At 30.8% G+C, this 22,628-nt stretch overlaps 1 protein-coding gene across 4 annotated transcripts in view; it reads right to left on the minus strand.

Moving 5' to 3' along the window:
- LOC113398418 (protein dead ringer) overlaps nucleotides 1-22,628 on the minus strand; it is a 111,122-nt gene that overhangs the window by 47,472 nt on the left and 41,022 nt on the right. For 3 of the 4 annotated variants that reach the window (XM_026637164.2, XM_026637173.2, XM_026637156.2), the window contains 2 exons: nucleotides 20,883-21,116; nucleotides 20,367-20,633 (listed from right to left, as the gene is read on the minus strand). In XM_026637164.2, coding sequence (XP_026492949.1) covers nucleotides 20,367-20,633; nucleotides 20,883-21,116 — 501 coding nt within the window. The remainder of the gene's footprint in view (nucleotides 1-20,366; nucleotides 20,634-20,882; nucleotides 21,117-22,628) is intronic. The other variant, XM_064217726.1, reaches the window with a different exon arrangement.

Raw genomic sequence — 22,628 nt, forward strand, 5'->3', positions numbered from 1 at the left:
TAACGCATAAAGGATTTTCACGTAAAGACTTGAATATCATCACAAAGCTCGAAACAAAGACACATATATGCATCTCACTCTAACGCGTTGTAAATTCTAATGCTTATCTTGTTTAACATTGCTTCACGAGAGAAAGATGAATTGTACGATTTGTAGGGCTGTCAACCTTTAAGAGATCTAAACCGACTAATTTAGCGAAGGTTAATTAAATATTTGATTTAAATTGTGATTTTTATTACTCTTATAGATCATGTTCAATAAAAACGATGTATTTAGTATACGTTCATAATAATTTTGTTTATTTCTTATATAGTTCCAGTACTAATTCACCGCAATCCTTTCAAATGTATATATAAATATTTCTGTCGAAACGTCAATGTTGGTAGCCCTTGATTTGTGCCAAGTATTCGTTCGAACTTCGACGGTCAGTCTAAAAGGCCTAATGAACACGCACACATGCAAATACTTGCATTTATACGTCGCGAATGGTTTGCGTTATTTGCAGGTGTAACAAACGTGCGGTCAATCACCCGTTCGTGTACGGGTGATGCATGTGTGCAATCGTGATAGAGTAGTTCGGACACAACGCTTTTCTATTTATTTCATAATTCATATACAATATAAGCTCTTGACAAAATTAATGATTTTGGTAAGTTTAGTCAATTTAAGGAACGATATTAATGGACTTTCCATTTAATTCAAAAAGCGGTTTAGATATCGCTGTCAATATATTTAATTAATATAGATATGCTTGGGTTTAGACATAGACGCAGTAAATATCATCTTGCAGTTATACGTAGATTTTAATATCAGCTGTAATAATTACTTCTGTAACACTTTACGGTCGCGAAATGACATAATTGATACATACTGCTAAATTTATTAAAATTATGTACACAGCGAATTCATGCAAAACAATAACGTACAATCTAAATACTTTTAACGAGTACTCTTGATTCTATTTAAATTTAACTCAGAAGAAATGGTAAGAAATTCAGTACCTTGTTCCCCTTTAACCAATAAAATTCACGAACAACTAGATACGTAAATAAAAAAAAAATCCTTTAAAATTTGACTATGAATTTTGATATTTTAATTTCGAAGTATACACACTTTTGTGATGATTTCTGATGAGTAATAATAAACAAAACACATACACTTAAGACTTATAGTAAGCCATTAAAGCAAATATTTATCAAGACGTTTCAAAAAGAATTAACATTAATGTATTCTAATTGCTTATTTCACTGAAGGCAACCGAATCGACATTAAAAATTGATGTCACATTTTATAGGATCATCGTAAATTATTAATCTCCTTAATAACGCCGTTTGCAGTAAAAATATAAGTTCCTATGACAGATAAATCATCACGGATAAAAAGGGGTTCTAATCCGATCATTACGATATAGCCATGTTATAAAATCATACGTTTCACGCATTATCCGGTAATAAAATGTAACTCGTAAAGGTAAACGGCCACAGATTGACCACCCCTGGCATTACAGATTATTAGTCTCAAAGTTAATCGTGACTCATTTGACACACCACTATGGATAGCCCCTGACATTTGAGTCTATATTGGTTTTAGTCTATTTTAAAATTAAAAACATTCAACCAAAGAACGAACGAAAAAACTGACATTTCTCTGAATGATAACGCCATAGATATATACCTACACCTCTGAAAAAAAAAACAGTGACTGGTCGATATAGATGTTATATAAGAAACAAACTTGATACTCAGTGCTCGAACCGAGAGTTAACATTTTAAAACAATTAGCGATAAGCTATTTTGATGCTTATTTCCTTAATATATCATAATAACGGTTGTCAATATCGCGTAACAATTTCACGATCGACGTCTAAGAGTAACTTCGAATTTGTTCTAGAATAGTTCCACAGATCTAAGAGTCAATGTATGTAGTAGTCACTAATATTGTAAATAAGATTTATGTAATTTCACAAGAGTCTTTTTTTTTTTTATTTTAACGTAAAATGTTATTACGATTTATAAGTACAACTAGATATACAATCTACAGATCAAGTAAGTCAACGTATTAAGCGTAATACCTATTAAAATATAGACTTAGGTATTAAAAACATATATATTTATTTAAATCGTTGGAATATACATTTAAATATCTTTCGTTTAAAATAAACATTTGTAATTTTGGACTAAATGAATGATGCCTTTGCCATTTAAATTAAATGAATTTTAAAATGTAATAAACACTATGTGTTATATTATGTTCAGTCCGTGTGACGCTCTAGGTAACTTATATAACTTTGTGTTTCATTACATCGTAATATATTTTTTTATAATCAATATAATATTTCCTACAATTTAGTTTCACGATCTCCTAAGGTGACCTTACCTCCTAATTGAACGATTAAATTAATGATGTATTACTAAGAAATTCGATATTGTTACTAATTTCGCTCTAATATTAATCATATCAAAACCAGTTCACCTCGCGTTAATGACAAAAGATTAAACGCCTATTAAAAAATCTCATAAATTATAAAAATTTATATCGAATACTTTTTTAATCCCGATATTAATTTAGTATCGTTTCATATTAAGACTATAATTAAGTTTCACATAAAAAGACCCTAAAATATATCGTCAAAGTTTTATGGAACAGTCTGATTTTCATATAGGTAGGTTATCATCGTCAGCTTTCTGCGCTACTTCATTATGTTATTAATTAAATATTTTGACTTAATAACGTAAATTCGGATACGCGTACCAACTCATCAAAACAAATCATCTTACAGATTATTTGGTACGATTATTCAACTTATACCCGCTAATGATATGACAATATTAGATGAATTTATAAAAACAGTCTACTGTCAAAACTAATCTAATGATAATTTTGTGAGAATTAGAAATGGTTTCTTATACTAATTATTATACCTTATATTGTCGGCATATTTAAATGATAGCATGTACCGGTTATAATATACATTTCAAAATACTTATGTAAATAAAAAAAAATGGTAGGATTTTAATTATATAGGTAGACGTAGGTAAGATAGACGCATATTTGATTCTCATACTTACTCCGTAGCATTTAAAAACAATATTTGCAATGTCCTTATCAAAATACATTACATTATGATCAGATTTTTTTATTATTATCGTATTAACGATTTAATAAACTAAATTTTTAAAATAAAAAATAATGTATATATAATTCAATACATTCAAATTAAGTACATAAACAATAACAATGTAATATTTTTTATTTACTACTTTGATTCCAAAATATTTAGTGACTTTAATTAGTTATTTTATAACTTGCTTAATGACTGCAAACAGAACATGTTTAATCTTCTTAATTTAAATAATTAACATTAAATAAATTATAAAGGTTAGACAATCAACAATTATATCCCATTATGATACATTTATAAAAATACACTTATAATCATGATCGACATTGACTTTTCAATCTGATATTAGATGTTTAAGCAATCGCTACAATATATCGTTTATCGATAATTTTGACAAATGTCTCACATCACTATTTACACTAGACGTTAAACGGATTACTTAACATATATACTTACTTTCTTCTTATCAACTTCAAAAAAGTTAGGCATCTTCGGCGGCTCGGAGTGCATTGAGTTCGAGAGCTGCTCGCCCATTAATGTATTGAAGAAATCCATTAATTCCATCGAATAATAAACGGATACGTTATAAACACTCCGGGGGTCAGTCCGAATCGATTTGGAGATCGCGAAATATTGTAAAAATCTGACCCGAGCGCGACACACTAGCACGTGGGTGACGAGCGATGGCGATCCGCCAGACGTCTTGCTCGTGCCAACATCCGATATAAACTAAATTGAAAATTGAAAACAAAATACAATGCTCGAATCTTGATATGACAATAATAGGCGAGACGGCGATAAGAAAATGAGTCAGAGAGAGCGAGACAAAAGTACGCGCTAGACGGCTCCGCTCCACCCCATCGGCATTGGCGGCGCAGGGGTTGTCGCCAGACGAGATCGCTTGAAATTTAAAATTCCTACCTGCTCGAAAGATAGCAATATATCCATCTAATCGTTGAACGATTTTCGGCTTTATTACGACTACTCAAAATACCTTTTATATCTAAGGAATGTAAGCAGATAAGCTGTTTGCACGGAGCGTTTTATAAGTTGTAATTATAAATAGCAAACGTGTGGATACAATGCGCAAGGTTATTCCAAGAATTCCGTTTGTTTTATAATATATAGGCGTTTTGTTTGATTGAATGATGGCTGAAGAACCAATCATAATTTATCCGATGACTTAGAGCTAAATAAATACAATATATTAAAAATCAATAGACGCTTAGATTTTAGATTACAAATTATTATTATTAAAAATTAAAGTAAATATGACTTGAAATATATTAGTAATGATGACCTGTCAAACCGAACCAAGCTGGTGGTCATCTGAGTCCCACAACATACCCTAATATTATCATAAATTGAAGGGTGGCGGTAAATTTGGAAGTTGGCAGAAAATTATTTCATCACAAATAATCAATTAAAATCCGTCTATTGAACAACATTGCATGGGGCGATCATCTCGTTATTGATATCTGTGTAACGGAGTAAAGTGGGCAAATCTGGCAATACGGGCGACAGAATTGATACGGGTGGTTTTATCCTGATTTTGACATCAAAAGAGTTATTCTATTCAACCTAATAACCAGTTTCGTTAACCACGAATTAAAATTAAAAAAATACTTATACATTTGATTTTTTAAATAAGGAACATATTCCAAAACGAAAATGTGTAAAAGATTAAAATTTATTATAATATTTTGTCCATGGGATTTGCTTGCGTGAGATCTGGGAACCTGCTTTTGAATTAGCTATTTTAATGACGTCATCAAAACCCTCTCAATAACATTGAGATGTCACTGTCATTTAGAAAAATCGATTTTATTATTAACATGTTATCTAGATTGTTCTTATATGTTATCTTAATAATAATTTATTTTTATCTAATTATTTATTATTGTGTTGTTTTAGGTTATGTGTTAACAGAGAGTCTACTACTATTATGCCTTCAAAATTGAATTAAGCCTGTAATCTCGACCGTACCGTTGAATCTCCATCGCACGTGACATTGGCGAAATAATCTGTGCCCTCTTGGCACAAATAAAAGCCAGAATAAAAACAAAAAAAAACATGTTATCTAAATAATTCGTCATATGTATTTTTGTATAGGTCATTTTGTTATTTACCGGCTGTGGTTTTCACCACGTTTTATACAATATTATTTATTTAGCCTTTTTTTCCTCAGTCAAAGTAAACGGTTTAAAATGTTTTTATGCCCTAATAAAGAACTAAATAGCGAGTTTATCACCGACAAACGTAATTCCAAAAATAATAATATCTAAGTGCAATAAAAATTACAATGGAACGGGTCGACGCAGTCATTCTGGCAAAAAGGATCTTTGAAATAACGATTAAAATATTATTTTCGAAATGCACAAACAATAGAGCGAAAGAATGTTTATTTTATTATCAGAAAGGAAGTGAATAGATACAGAGCATTATTGGTTAGGCTTCGGGGAATTTGCCTGTGAAATGGTGAAACAATGGACGGGCCCAGATTGTTATTACCATATGTATAAATAACGCTAAATAAAGGAGATTTTGCTTCGGACAGATTCCATTTTCTTTTCATTTAGATTTGACTGCATTTGACTCCAACAATAATAAAAAAAAAATTGGCAATTTTCCATACTTATTAATTTTATATAAGTAAATTCCCAGAAGAATACTGCTTGCTTGCTTAAATCGTTATTTTATAATAAGCTAGTTCTCGACCGCGCCTTCGCATGCGAGTAGCACATGTCCTTCCTTTAGGTTCAAGCTTGCTATCTATCGAATTCGGTTGAGTGACAGGTAGAGTTACTTTCATATTTATAATATTAGTATAATTTAATCTAAAGCTACTAAAGAACTATTCTATAAAAATAACTCGAAGCTCACCGTAGAATGCTATCGTGAAATATCGTTTAATGGCGACATTCGACATATATAATAATTTTTTTATAAAGCATCATCGCATCATATCATTTCAACACACCGTAACAGCTTATCGCGAAGTGAAAAATGAAGAGAGTCCTTACAGATTATTATAATATGTATCATAAAAATGTATTAAGCAAATAAGAAATTATATCTTTGCTGAATTTTGTGCAAACATTTTGAAAATCTAAATATGACATATAAAATTACATGTGTTCGGTCTGCTGAGTACAATATAAATTTTAACTGGCATAAGTATTTATATATTCCTACATTTTTTTTACTATTGCATACTAATATACAATATATGCTCACATATATACATATAGTAACATCAATTATACTATTTCCTGGAGTTTATCCTTCTGACATTATCTGTATAAGCGGTAAAGACCTTCGCAATTAACATTCTTAGATACCCACCCCCGAGTAGGAATTAGACGTGACATTTCTATCGTTAAATCCTCATTGTTTTCGAAATATCTGGAATTTATTATCCATTATTACAAAGAATGAGTCATAAATTGATAAGTTATATTTCAAGCGAAAAAATCTGTGTATTCGCCTATTATATTCATGATGAGTAATGGTTTCTTTATAATTATTATTTTAAGGGTTAGTTTTGAAAGATAACAATATATTATTATAAATATATCATGTAAGATACATGATTCGATTGCGATGTACGTAAATAACAATGAAACAAATCAAAGAAAAAACAAAAGTTACTCTATGATTAAAATATAGAGCTATATTAGATATATATTACATAACCTCTTTTGAAATTTGGACCAGGGGGTAGTAGTGCAAAAACCTTCATTAAAAGCATAACATCTCGCCTTATTGCCTCCATTGGTGACAGGAGGGCTGGTTCATTATTTGTCTTGTATTTGGAATTGTCATTCAACGGGGAAATGCTGCTAGTATTCTTGTCATCATTTCAGGCGGTCGCGATTTGTACAGTAACATTTTTTTTATTTATTTGCTTAAGGTCTTAATGTAAATAATTCTTATGTAATAAAACTTAATATACCTTTTCAATAATTGTTGAAGTTTTATTACCTAAAATGGTAAAAATGTCTCACAATAACACGAAGATCCCATTTGTGACATTTCGTCTGACGCAAGTTGAAATAAGATATGGCGGACGGTAGCTGTCATTCCCTCCTTTTATTTTCGTAATTCTTCAAAATATACCTATTACTTTATTACAATTATTAGTATCTTAATTATTTATCTGTATTTTCAATTATTATAGATGATTTAACTCCTAACATAAGTGGAGCTATTATGCAAGTATAATCTCGAAATACGTCGCAGATAACCAATAGAGACTCTTGATTAAGCCTTATTCATATAACATTTCACATTTGTATTAACCTGATACAAATAGAGTTCAGAACATTCATTAGATATATTCCAGCGAAATGTTACTGTTGAGGTGTAAAGAGAAACCCTAAGACAATAGACATAACTCATATTTTAGGTATTATTTTTTTTTTGGTAATTAATTAAACGCGTAAGACTACAGCCAAGATTATGGGTCGGTCTTTTTTTAAATTTTAATACCTAAATGGGTACTGGCAACACAGTTATAATACATTTAAAATCTTCATGAATATTTCATACTGGATTTGTCAAAAAAGTTTTTATTGCCAGCATAGAGTTTGAGTATCAGAGATATTTTTAAAACATCCTAGCGATATAAATCTCAATGTTAGCGCCTCATTTACGCTTTTAAATGATAGTTTGAAAACTCGGACATAACCTAGTCGTCGTGTTTAGAAAACATTATTATATTTTTTGCACCATTTGCTAACGTAATCTTATGTAGCAGACGAGTGATGTTTTAGAGCATTTCGAATCTAAAATTGAGATTAGTTTTGTTTTTTTTTAATATAAATATTCTTCTTACTCATTTCGTTAATTAAGATTTAATCTAGTGTGAGATCCTTTCTCTCTTTTAGATTAATATCAATGGACATTTATATCTCTTAGTATAAATACATAGTCTATGTACATTTTTTAAACTATTATACAAATTTTCTTAACTAAAACCTTATTGTTTGTTCGTTCGTTTTTTATTGCTTAAATGCCATTAAATAATGATTAAAAGTGTTAGGCACAAATATAATTAATTTAACAAACAAATTAACAAAGTGGTTTTTTAATTGTATCTTATAATATTTTACAGGTAATTAAAAATATTCTTAGATAATCAAATATGCTTACATACAAATTTATCAACTTTTCCGAACCTATAAGCCATGTTATAAAACCAACTATACCAAATTGTTATTTCGCAAAAAATTAAAATAAATCTATATGACAATCATATTAATAAACTAAACCTATTAAAACGAACACCTTATTTGTATCGAGACATGCACAACAACCCTATTTTAATCGATTATTACGATTAAAAACAGAACACGTTTCGCACAATCCATCGTAGCATCGACACAAGTGAACCCTATTTTTATAATTGAAAACTCATCCACAATTACGAGTTTCTATTATAGTTAACACTCCTCTTTTCGCACGGGGGAAGATTTATCTGCGTCCGATTTTAATTATCACCCAATAGTCAATAGACCCCAAAATAGCCCCCTTTAATTATGTTACAACACATTTAGTTTTGATGTCTATATTAGTAACGTATTCTCTGGATAAGTGTATTATTGCATAATGTTGTTGAACTACTATTTACGATGTTAATGTACTTCTCATTTTCTTTATTTAGTGTTTATTTTTTCGACATAAAATGAATCAACTTAATTATTTAACTGATTATGTCATTGACCTCGGCAATGGCAACATTGTAATAAGTACTTAAACCCTTAAGCGATAAACAAAAATAAACGCTCGATCAGTTGTCAACGAGACGATTAAGGAAAAATAGGACACTATCAATATTCCTTGATGTAACAAAAAGATGGCAACAAATACACGATAGCCCCCATCAGTCATGGCTTACGTTTCACAATAATTAAAGCAGTGTGTAAAACACCTATAAACTGCTAGTAAAGAGTTAATGGACTGGCTTCATTACCACGCCACGCCCTCCCGCTAGGTGGCGCGCTTGTTTTATTGCGTTTCATTCCAATCGAATGATTGATTGTGCGATATCAACTTTAATCATAATTTCTAATAGGAAACATTTCGCGGTTCCAATTTTAAATTAACTTATTCGAACTGGAATCGAACGACATAAAATTTTGAAAATGGAATTAGCAGAATTTTTTTTAAAATAGTAGTAGTTTAAAGGACGATCCATAATGGCAAACTAAAGAAACGACTGTAATTTTTAAAATATTTGAAGTTTAATAAATAAGCATACAGTCATCTAGTAGGATATTCAAAACTGACTTGATTTATAAAAAAAAAACAGCTCTTATAAATAGCCAACCCTAAGTAATTTCTAAGAGATAATCAACGTCAAAATTAAACCCAAGCATTTCGAAAATAGAAAGAAACTCGAATCGTAAGCGTTGTTTACGCTGGAAAATCAAGAATCACATGATATTTTATGTGTAGACGGACGCGTTCCGTTCTCGGCCGGGGATAAATTATTGAAATTGATAAAACAATGGATAACGATACAAAGTGTTTCACAGTTGGGAAGGTCGTAAAAAGGAAATGTTGCAGGCCGTGCTTTGTGATTGCCGCTGTCCAAACAAATCTAGCGCACGCGTTGTTCTTGTGACGTATGTGGGATTAGATAGCGATTTAAGCGCTTTAAGTAGCGCTAAATGGTTCAATCAAACAGATGAAATTAAGCTGTTTTTATATTTAATAATATTTTACTAATGATGTATACGAATAATAAAGATTATACGAATTACCAGATAATGTAATCATATAAATATTAGTATTTATAAAATATTCATTAAATATTTTTAAGCTAATTAATAAATAGTTATCTGTCATCATTAATAATATAAACAAGAGTTCTATAATTAATGATTATTTATATGTAATTTATTTCAATAACAAATATACCTATTTATTTATACTCAAGATTGTGAGATCGGTAGTATGTTTGTGGTTTACGTTAAGCTCATTAAGTGATTTCTCGGAAACTCGTAATTAAGCCCTGATCAAAGGGATTGATTGTTTTGAGTGGAAATGTTAGTATTCCCTGTATAAAGACTTTTAAGGGTCGCTATACGAGAGCCATATTGTCATTTTCCTTGTAATGTATAAATCTTTTTAGGAAAGATTTTTCGCGGAAGCCTTTTGTTAAGAAGGAAATAAAAATTAAAGGTCGAGATTCTTCAAATTGAAGATATTTATGTTCTTAATATACCGACGACTAACGTCGCTATATTGCTAGTGATTATAGTAAGAATTGTGATTAGATGTTACAATATTTTATGTTTAATTAAATTTATACTTTTGAGTTGCGTGATCAAATTCGAAAGTTTATTTATTGTGAAACTTTTTTTTGTAAAATGTCAAGGTCGAATTCGAGTTGATACACGTTTGAACTATATATCGTTGCTATATTTACATTTTTAAATTACAATAGTACCTATTTAATAATAATACTATTTTTCATCTAGTGTAGAGCCTTCAATATTGTTATTATAAATATCACACTATGATTCCCTTTACGTATGTTACGATCGGTAAAGGTGTTGCCATCTTTCAGATATTATTAAATTGTTATAAAATAAGTTACCTAATTACTTTTAATTTATACAAAACTATAAACTGCTCCAGTGAATTCTATTAAGTTTATTTAATAACATTACAAATAAAAGATTCAAGTCAAGCTATACACGATAAAGGCGTGTTCACAGTTATAAATTTGAATGAAATAAAGGCGAATCCATATAGTATGTGGATCGAATTGGAAGGTAATAAAAACAGTGTCGCCACAAAGCGCGCCGACCGTGTTCGACCTAATAAACAATTACCTATATAAATTGTACAATAAAATTGTTGGTCAACGGTTTTATCGAGCGAATCGTAGCCGTGTCGTGTGCATGCAACTTTATAAACAATTCAAGTGATTTTTTTTTTCTTTTTTCAACAATGAAACTACTATTTGTAATTCTGAAAGTGAAAACTGTTTATCATTTCATGTTTTTTACTTTATAAATGGATATTATATAACATAATCTTAGTGGGATTTATTTAAAAAGTGCCATTAAAATCGAGTGAATGACGCTCCCGCCCTAACATGAAATATTCAGGCGATATGTATAATAATAAAACTTCAGCCTGCCCGCTGTAAGCAAAAAACGTAGTGTTGTAAATTTAAAATGAGAACAGGAAATGATAACCCGCGGGTCGACTGCGCCTGCGCCACCCCCGCACGCACACTTACAAATTCGCTTTAAAATTATGTACATCATTTCGAAACTAATAATAAAAAATATTAAAAGCGAATTAAGTATTTGCTAGTAAAATAATTTTTTTCTACTTTAGTATATGATTAAGATATTTTTAAATTGTACGTATAATTACGTCAAAGTCAATATTACAGCTCACAGTCCTACGAATTAATAATAAAAATAACAAATCTTAGGTTTCTTGGAATATGACAAGGTACGTTACGACTTAGTTTTAATATTATCGCTGTAAAATAACATGTATTTAAAACGAAACGACTTTGGAACGACATTAGCCATAAATGGATTCGTATCGATAAATAACTGTAACTGTATTTCAAGGGGATGGTAATCTCAAGGATTGGGTCATTTTTTGTGCTAGTGGATTTATTATTTTTTGCCCGGGTGGCAATCTGGAAATTTTAGAATAATCTTCAGTTGAGAGTCACATGTGCATCCAACGCAACGGCGATAAACATTTTATTGGAATGTTCGGAGCAAAAACTGCTAACCAAATGTTGGTTACGATTTAGGGACTAGAGGAAGTTGTTATTTAAATATCATTTCTCTTCCCTCCCCGTGCTGCAGCGCTACCTGATTCGTGACGTCATCGATATTACATAATTAATAAGTTATGTGATAAATCTCTAATGTAATATCAAGAAGTATTTAAATATATATGTTTAGAATAGTTATAAATATTTTTTTAAATACTTTCAATATATTTCCGATTTTCAAACAACAGATATACCTACATATGCCTATAAAAAAAACAATTTGCAAAATCCAAAAGCACGCAGCGATCTGATTTGGTGTTGCGAGGATGATGACATAAACAGACATGTCCTTGATACTACTGAGGGTTCTATTTATACACGGCAGATGCTCCCCGTGTCCCGTGCGAGGCTATTTCAGGCCTCCCTTTGGACCATCCCTGATCTAATCCTTGCGCGTGGCCCTCTTGTAATACGAAACTAACATCATACTATTTTTTATGAAGGCGTGTGTACTCAGCCTTAAATAACATTGCAAATAACATAAAGCCATTTTATTAATATAACAATATATATTTATTTATATGCACTGAATTTAAAAATAAATCAAAGTTAGCATCTCAGTAAATGGGTAGAGATAAATACATTTTACGACAGAAAGTTTCACTTAAACGTTACATAAAATAAGCGTTGCACTGACATTCGAACCTAAACCTGATTCTGATTACAACCAGGTATTTTTAGTTAAGTAAAAGTTTTTAATACCGCAATTTAAATACGCTATTTGTACGCTACAGACTATATCAATAAAAAAAATTATTACAGATTAAATAGAATATGTTCAATTTGATTAGCGGACATTTAAAATCAGTAATAAATCAGCAAACTCGATATTCAATTAGTACAAAACGTATTTATTTATAGAAGTTGCATAGAGTGCATCGTTGCAGGAGTGACGGGTCACCCGACACGTTAATGTGCGTTGAGTCGATACATATGGCGAGATATCAGATTAGTGGCCATTTTGAATTTTCTGTATTACGCTCGCGTTGGATGGTTTATATTTTGCAATTATAAGTAATTCTTTATGACGATAAAAAATACTAATTTGTATCATTTCATATATATATATCTATATATATGTAATTATTTTGTGTCTGTCTCTGATCTTTTAAGAGGCTGGATTCTTTTTTATTTATGTTTGCGTGGGTCCCTGACTTGTTTAGGTTGGACCTGGCATGCTGGGATCGAGTTTTAAGAATTTTTTAACATAAAAAATTGAATAAACAATATTCTTATTTCAATTAATAAATATGTACACTACTTGGTAGGGTTGTCTGGGAAGTACCAGTCATCACTTATTGGAGCGATATTGTAAGTACAGACACAGAATACATTTCTTCTTGGTTTTAAATGTTGCTGTTCGATTTTTGAAAATATATTACCTACAGCGCCAATGTTTGCTGGGCCTTTACTAGTCAGTATAAATCAAACAGACAAAAAGACTGTTATTAACTATTATAATTTAAATTATTTTTTCATTGTTAGTTTTTATGTATTCGTTAATGAATATTAAACTTTTATATAAACAACACATTGTTGAGTTAATATAAAACATATTGTCTTTAATAGCCGACTTAAAATCGTTAAATACAAAAATATCACAATAACATAAAATAATTACGTATTTAGTTTCACGTAGTCGATATGCAAACACTTGGATAGGTATATTGAAGCAAGTTTTTTGCAAACAATCATATTATAATTTATTTACATATTATCTTAATGATTTTGTCGTAAATTGTTAAATCACGCGAAGATAATATTTGCGGCGTAATAGTTTTATATGACAATGTATCTAAAAATACTTTACAACTGAAGTATAAAAAAATATAAATACTTATTATAATTAAAGAATGAAGTCATACATGCTTAGAAGCATATTTTAAAAATATTTTATTGTTGAATTATTTTAATTATTTATGAATTAAATTACTCAGTGATAATAATTTATATTAAATGAATATTATACAACATAGATCCATTTAAGCCTGAAAAAAAAATCTTAAGCTGGCGTTCGATATTTGAAAACTTCATTCGTTCCATTTATTTCATAATAGGTCTATTTATACTTTTTTTCTTTCTTGCTTTTTTAATTTATCTTTTTTTTAATAGTTAATAATACTTATTGTATTCTTACGTTCGTATACGGCTTTACTTATCGTTATTCTATACACTAATTTAAAATATATTAGATTTTTTTAATAAATTAACAGGGCACCCTATTTTTACTACTTAATATTCACACTCATATATTTTTAATATTAAATTTCTATTACATTTAAATAAACACATATTCGCGATAGACCTTATCATTGTATTTTAGATAGTACTTAACAATTTTTTTATTATTTTACCTAACCAATAATAATTAAATCATTAATATGTTTTTTTTTAATAATTGTTTGCTTAAAATGTTATGCCAGTGTCATACATTAGGATCCTTGATTCCTTAAACGTTTTCAAATTATAAGTAGGTACATACTTCGTAAAAATCATGATTTAACTAGAACCTTCATAATTTATCCGAACATATGTAATAATATTTGTCGTTCATTGTATTGATAATCGTAAAAGGGTATTACAATGTTTGCAAATGTGTAGGTGACGGTTAAGTTTAGAGTCATCGTGGTTGGTAATAAAATTATTTGTGGTATGTATTTGTTATAGATAAATATATTGAAATTTATTGCGACATGATCATACGAATCGTATTAAACATACTGATCATAGCTTATATCAATGTGTTATTTAGTAGGTAAAGAATTTTTAATTCATCATTGAGTCCGTACATATTTATTTCATGCCTCAATAAGAAAAGCGATGAAAAATTAATACGAATATCTGGAATATTCCTTTTTTGAATAATGTTAAATTAATTTAAATAATAATGAAAGATTATTTAAGAAATTTTGATAATTAGCCCCTGAGAGAGGACACGCAGTTACTATCAATGCAACTGTAGCCCCCCGTGCACTGTCTGCCAGAAATAGCCAGTCAGCTGGGGTGCGTCAGAGCGCGATAATACGCAACCGACGCGTGCAGAAAAAAATGTTTATAAATTAAAAAAACTAATTAACATATTCAGATTATCTTCTGATAAACTTATATAATATAAGCTATGTTCAAAGTTACAATATACTGACACCGATCCTAGCTACGAGGTATGCGGATTTTGTTGTTTTTAATTCTAATATCTTTATGACTACCAATTGTAATCAAATATAAACGGTACGCTACTGTTTATAATGACAAAAAAATATAATTTTACTATTTACGCATATTTTATTTTATTTTACAAAGATAAAAAAAAAGAATCGATTAATTATAACGGAACGAGAATATATATTTAATATTTATATAATTTAACATAAAAAACACTGATAACTGAATAAATAATCATAGTTCAAAAAAAGAAGAAGATAATGAATGCAGAATTCTTGTTTTCCATTTTTAAAACATTTCGAATTTTGTCATCGTTTTAAAATGTTACATCGAAACGTCCACAGATAACGTTACAATAACATTACTCAAAGACAATTAGTTATGTTCGTCTAAATGACATTATTATTCAAACGCAAATGACATACATCATCATTGACCAATCGGTGTCATTTACGAATGTTTAAATCAGTTTAGTAAATTTTCATTAGGATGGACCTACACTATAAAAAAAATTATATACCAAGAAAAAAACAATTTACCAAATCACATAAGAAATATTGAACGAAATACACATTATTTTTGACAGTTAGTTGTGATACTAGTAAATAAATCTAATTGCTCTGTCCAACTTAAAAAGTCAACGATAACGTCGTTGATAGACGTAATCGTACCGATTTATGAACAACTGACCATTTTAAGGCTAATTGCGACGACAAATCGGCTATTTAACGATAATAGCTGCATCTAAATTAAAAAAAATATATATATAATGACACGAACGCGTCTTAATTAGGATCGGAAGTCTCGAACGTTTTTTAATGTTTAACTAATTTGTTTGTTAGCTTCATTGTTATTGTATATTTATATTTGGTAAAAGTTAGGTATTGATTTTTATGTTTAAGTGATTGTAGCTCTTATCTGAAGGTAATATAACTGATAGTGGCATGTAGTAGCTCAGGTTTTCTTGTAACAAGTAAATGTACAAAGCGATAATAGAAACTCCTTGTTGTATATTGAGTTACTTATTAAAATTCGACTCGCTTTCAAAGTTAACCTAATTGGCTGAAAACAGCTTCTACATTACACCCATAGTATATTTTCTACGTGATATTTTGTATTACAGAGTTTAAAATCAATAAAATATTTTCTGATACCTAGTAAGCGGTGGAATATTATATTGACTACTTTTCGACATAGCAAAAACTACCTCCTGGACATATGGTTACGAAATCGTTTGTTTCAAGTGTATAAAACATTCCATCCCGATAAACGTATCGAAGCGACCAAACGATAACACGTCTAGACGGAATAAATATCCAAAACACTCGAATACCAGCTCGATGGCTCACTTGGCTAATCGTTTAAGTTGCCAGATTAAAAAAACAACATTTGTTTTTTTCGAACGCACCCATAACCTACTGCCACTTAAAAAGGTTGAAGGCGAATCTAATAGGGCACGTGCATTTAAAACATTTTAAACAAGCTTGTTTCGAGATTACGGAGAGCTTTTTGTGTTGTAATGTTTCAAATACTTTTATTTACGAATTTATACTACTTACCTAAACTACCTACATGTTATAAAATAAAGTAACCACTCTCGAAACACCTTAAACTAAAGCAAAGTGTGGACTCGTGTAAGTTATGGCGCGAAAAGTAATTTGTCATCGACAGTTACTGGTTGATATTATTAAATGAAATTGATCGAAAACATTACAAATCAACGTCAAGGTTTGATCGAGTCTTTTGGTTTTAATAAAACCCTTGAAAAATATATTGCAAAATTATAAGTGATAAATTATATAAATCAAACGTGTAGTCCATAAACAAGGGTGCCCCCCAGTGAGCGTTTCGCGCGTTGTGACAAATGCTGTATCGGCGTGCGCGCTCCATAAAATACTACGTGATGGTATTAAACGATTCATCCATATGCTTCGTTTTTGTTATGTAATTTATTATTTTATTAATATTGATTGGAAATTTAAAAACAGAAGTTTAATATATTGGCATAATAAATTACAGCCTAAGTCATTTAAATATTTAAGTACATCTAATTTAACGTCCAGTACTTATACACCTGCTAAATATTACGTATGCTTGTTTAATTTTAAAAGTTAGAATAAATAAAATAGTTTATTTATGTCCTAATTAAAAAATAAAGAACAATTTTTGATGGTAATATTTACGTTGGTTTAAACTATTATGATCTTTACAACATATACACAATTCTAAGTTAAATTCAATACAAATTCGAGTTGAGTTCGCGTATGACTAAAAATTGTTATGTTTAATTAAAAAATCCTGATACATTTATTTTTGTTAACATGACTTTTTCCGTTAAATAATTTGCTTCATATTTATAAATGAAAAACCAAAAGTAGAAGGTATATTCTGCTCCAGCTAATCGAAATATGTACGAAAACAAGAATTAACTTTAAATCAAACGTCAATCAATCAAAATAAAGTTCTAATTACAAATTAATATACAACAATTTAATTTTAATTCAAATTTAATACGACTTAAACTTATAGTATACTTATAGTATTAATTTTAAAAACAACTAGTAGTTTATATCATGGATTCGGTCGAATCGCACAAAGCGAGCACGTCCAATCGCAAGCTATCAAATCGTTCTATCAAACGCGCCGCAACGTTGCATGCAAAATTTACGTTATCGCGCGACGCCTTCACGGATTTCATTTAATACGATAAAAATATACAAAATTAACCTACACATACTTTTATTAGCGGGATAAAATTGTTATATAGTACAATTATAGCGCAGTACAATTTTTAAAGTCAATAATTCAGATCTGTGAATATATTGGAACCATTTTCAAACTAACTAAATATAAAAAATTTAAGAGTTAGCCTGTAACTTTCCCATTGCAGAGGACTACTACATACATTACATTTTTACATTAACAGCCTGTAAATTGGCCACTGCTGGGCTAAGGCCTCCTCTCCCTTTGAGAAGGTTTGGAGCATATTCCACCACTCTGCTCCAATGCGGGTTGGTAGAGGACTAGATAGTATTAAAACAAAATTCCACCTCTTTTTGGCAAGATCCGACGCATTTTGGCAAGCTCAGATATGGCAAGGCACTTTTCGAACTACAATTTTTTAAATTCCTCAATAACGAATACTAAATAATAAATTATATTTTTAAAAAAATGTGTTCTTCAAACTATGGGCTAATAATTAAATTTTCATTACATTCTTGTAAGAAATGTATTTGTATACATTTTTTTTAAATGCTATAAAGATTATTAAACATTTCAAACAAAGTTATTAAGTCCTTCGCATATTACTTTACTGTACGCTCGCTGAATAGATATTAAAGATTAAATAAATTAACACTACAATTTTAATTGGGCGACGTTCACACCTCGACAATGTTGCTTTTAGAATCGAATATTATTACTTTTGCTTTGTGTAGACACGCATTGTGTGATGCGTTTCAATTTACGAGAGTCGGAGGAATTAGCGCGTGCTCTTTTATAAAGTGCAAGGAACAAAGGCTGCCTGACCAACGCCTTATGGTAAGTGGCGAAAGCAAGGACTTGATGCATAGCGAAACACGTAACTCTTTTCATTTAATTTTAAGAATTGGGTAAGTTTCGGAAATGCTATCGTAAATTATATCGACCTATATTCTTGAAATACATATATTCAATCTCCTGCCGTCTCTTTATGGTAGCTAATGAGTGAACGGAACCTGTTTTAAAAATTGGTAAACGAAACTTTAAAATCCAGGAAAGAATAGCCAGTTCATTCGTGAACCAATTACCGTTTACTTTCACTGGTATACTCATAACATTTATAAAGTATCCACATAGCACAAAGGAGTCGATTAAATGTCCTTTGATGTGAGGCACGGAGCGCGAAGACCAAGATAAAAGCAGTTAACACGTTAATTTTAGTCAAAACCATGCCATATGCGACGCTGCAAAAGTCCGCCACTCATGCGATTACAAACTATGCAACAGATGAAACAGCTAAGCATAATAAAATTATTCATAAAATAGTTATTTATGTTCTGTTAATTTAGTAAAATCTACAGCAACTGTGGGAAGCGCTTGCTTGCTACGAGTACGTAATAGACGCTGAGTTGCCTACAGATCTCCATTATGTCGTCTAATTTTCGAGAAACATCCAATTTTCTATATAATTGTTTTCGAAATAATTGCATAATACGCAAATTACAGAATCTTCTTCGTCTTTTAAAAAAAAGCAAACGAGCTTCGGAGAACTGTCTGATAATGAATGGTAGTCCTTATCCAGCACGTCTTAAACACACGTTTTTACATATTCTTACCGTTAATCGTCGTGTAACAAGGTAACGCAAGCGTGATCAATGAAGGCCTATAATTTTATTTCTTTCTTCCAATGATAAAAGACTTAACGGCTCGTTAACGCCCACGTCGTGAACACTGATATGTTGTGAAAACAATAATACATCTAAATGATTTCTGACGGTCAAAGCTAAATGTTTTAACCGGCAAGCATATCCCGTGGAAGCTCCTGTTGTATTCTGATATATCTCATTTATTATCCTGATTGGACAGGAATCATTGAAAAAAACCAATTTAATTTCGACTGGGATGAAACCGATAATTGATATAATTATGTAAGTACGTATAATAATATTTTTAGCCATAAATTTGTAAGTACGCAGTAAGTTATGGAATTACTTGTATACCAAAATTCATGGATTGTTTTACTAAGCAGTTGTACCAACATTCAAAACTTCAATCTGCAATCAATGAATCGAATAATTCGTTTAACCTATTTTTCATTCGTCCAATATATTAACATTGTTCAATAAACACATCTCCTCAAACCCTTGACTATTCTCGTTAACCCTTAAATGGGTGACAGAAAATTATTATTTCTCAATCCGAACGGAATGAATGACCCCTCGTTTGTACAAAACCAATGAAATATGTAACAAAGAAAGAAACGAGTTGTGTCGGGGTGTTCGGACGAGTAAAGAAAGCGATTATTGGATATACCGACGCATGTTGTGATGGAAGTTATGAATAACGAATTAAGGGGTTGTCAGAGGGGTTCAACAGTTTACAGCGATTACGTTGTTGGAGGGTAAATATTTACCATGCTTTATGTAAATTGACAGATGTCATTTAGCTAATAAAAGATTTGCGAAAAAGATTACCGAAATACGACCTAAAAGCAATTCTCAATCCTTTTGGAATTGTAATTTGAAATTTATTAAATGTAAAAATAAAACAAAAACCTCTACATACCTGACGGACCTGCTTATATTGTTCTTCAAAGCTCCATCCAGCGGCGCTTCCCTCTGATGACGAGGACGAGGCGGATCCTGCTGGTTGGGCGGGCGGTGGAGGGGCGGGAGCGAGGAACGCTGGAGGAGCATAGGGGAAATTTCCACCGCCACCAGCGAGAGCGAACACGCTGCTTGGAGTGGACAATGGCGCTCCTTGTGCCAGTGATGCCAGAGAAGACAGATGAGGGTGTAACGAAGTCTTGAGAGATTCGAAGTCATCACGTACCTGGAAGAATACATTTTTAAGTCATCTTTTCACCTTTTATACGTGTACCTATGTTGTAATATATATTCATATATTGTGAGCATTTTTTTTTTAAACTTAAGTGGCATAAGTTACTAGATTTTACTGCTTAATAAATTATTCAGCATTTTAAGAAGACTTTCACTTGTACAAAATTTTAGCTTAAATTTTACATATTTTAAGAAATATCTCTTAAATTAGGATATATTATTGTTTTTGATAAAGCCTTACTTTCAACTCCCTTTCGAGCGGCCGTGGCGAGTTCCTCTGATGAGTATGGTTAATTTGGTGATTATTTATCTGGTGGCCCAGAGACCCGTGGTGGCTCATGTTGTGGTGTGGTTGGTGGGGTTGATGCATTGGTTGGTGTTGAGGCTGGTGGTTTGCTGGAACGTCTCGCCCCACACCCTCGTCTGAACTATCACAAGACTGGTCTCCGGAGGAATCACCTTCAGACCGCGCAGACTGTGGAAGATTTCATATAGTTAGAAATCAAAGAAGCGTATTATCTTAACCCGTGAATATTTTAACGAAAAATTATGAGGATGATACAATAAAATATAAATCTAAAATTCAAAATTCATATCTACTTCAGTGTTGCAACTACACTTATTTCAATGAAATCATAAAGAGAAAAAATATTGGAAACAAGTAACAATGTATCAGAAAATGTTCAGTAAATAATACCTTTAACGGAGAAATGGTATCGCGCAAGTTTTAAAATAGTTCAAGTCTATCATTATATATGCCTTGAACACCGGCTCAATGTACTGATTTTTCCATTCATATCTAAGCGTCTACGGTCCTGGTCTTAGTAATTGGCGTATTTTTAAATAAGCAAGAAGCAGGTGTCCTGTGAACTAGTCGCCTGGACCTGCAATTACGCATAAATGTCGCGAGGCGTCAGGCGATTAAATATAAAAAGGAAAAATTCGCCCGACTCATTAAATGTCCCTTGTGTCCCTGTATGTTATGTTGCGTGTGTCCAACCTGAGTTTGTTAAATTGCAGAATTATAGTGAGACTCCCGCAATGTATTAAGGTATTTACACAAAAGTTTTTTTTCTTAAATGCCGTAAATAATGTGAGGGACTGGGACGAACGGATTTGCCCTTTATGCGTGTTTTTTTTTTTAAAGAACTAACCAACCAACACTAAAGCACTTTTAAAGCTTTTCAATTTCGTTATGCCAGATATCACAGAAAACTTAATAATAAGACAAATAACATCGAATAAAATAAACATTTTAATGTCACCATTAATCTTACTTAAAATTAAAAGCTTATGAACTCTTAAGATTATTAACTCAACTCAATGGGACTTATTATAGTCAGCTTTAATTAATAATAATAACAAATCAAGCTGTTTTTTATAAAAATATCTCAATTTCCGAATGAGGTGTAACTTACTGAGTGGTAAAATATAAATAGTGCCTTAATGGTTTACATAATTGTACTGTTATTCGATACCTTGTATCGAAATTACTTGCGTATTGAATAACGTACTATGTTAACATAGCAATCGGGTCACTTGGCTAATAATCGCTCGCAAATATTCACGTACAAGTAATTCTAAACACATTTTAATTGATACTTCAATAACGTACAATGTTTAGGTTTTCCATCCGCAATTATTTTAGTTTATGTTCATACTGGTTTCTCGCTCTGATTTCGTACGGGATTAATTATTATTCAAATATATGAAATTACACTGATACAAAGTACTTATAACACTACCGATGTGGGTACGCCTTTGAAAAGTTAAAGGAATGTATTATAAATACATGTTGATATATTTATAAAATTATTAACAAAACAAAACAGAACTAATTCTAAGGAAACCAAAAAATTACAATTATTTAAAGTACGGCTAAATAGAATTAACAAACCTAAAACACAGTCAGCCTGTCAGTCGAATAATCAAACAATATTAAGGATTTCAATGACGCCTTTGATCTAACCTATCATTCAATAAATAA

The sequence above is a fragment of the Vanessa tameamea genome, chromosome 18 (genome assembly GCF_037043105.1).
Source record: "Vanessa tameamea isolate UH-Manoa-2023 chromosome 18, ilVanTame1 primary haplotype, whole genome shotgun sequence".
Taxonomy (NCBI): Eukaryota; Metazoa; Arthropoda; class Insecta; order Lepidoptera; family Nymphalidae; genus Vanessa; species Vanessa tameamea.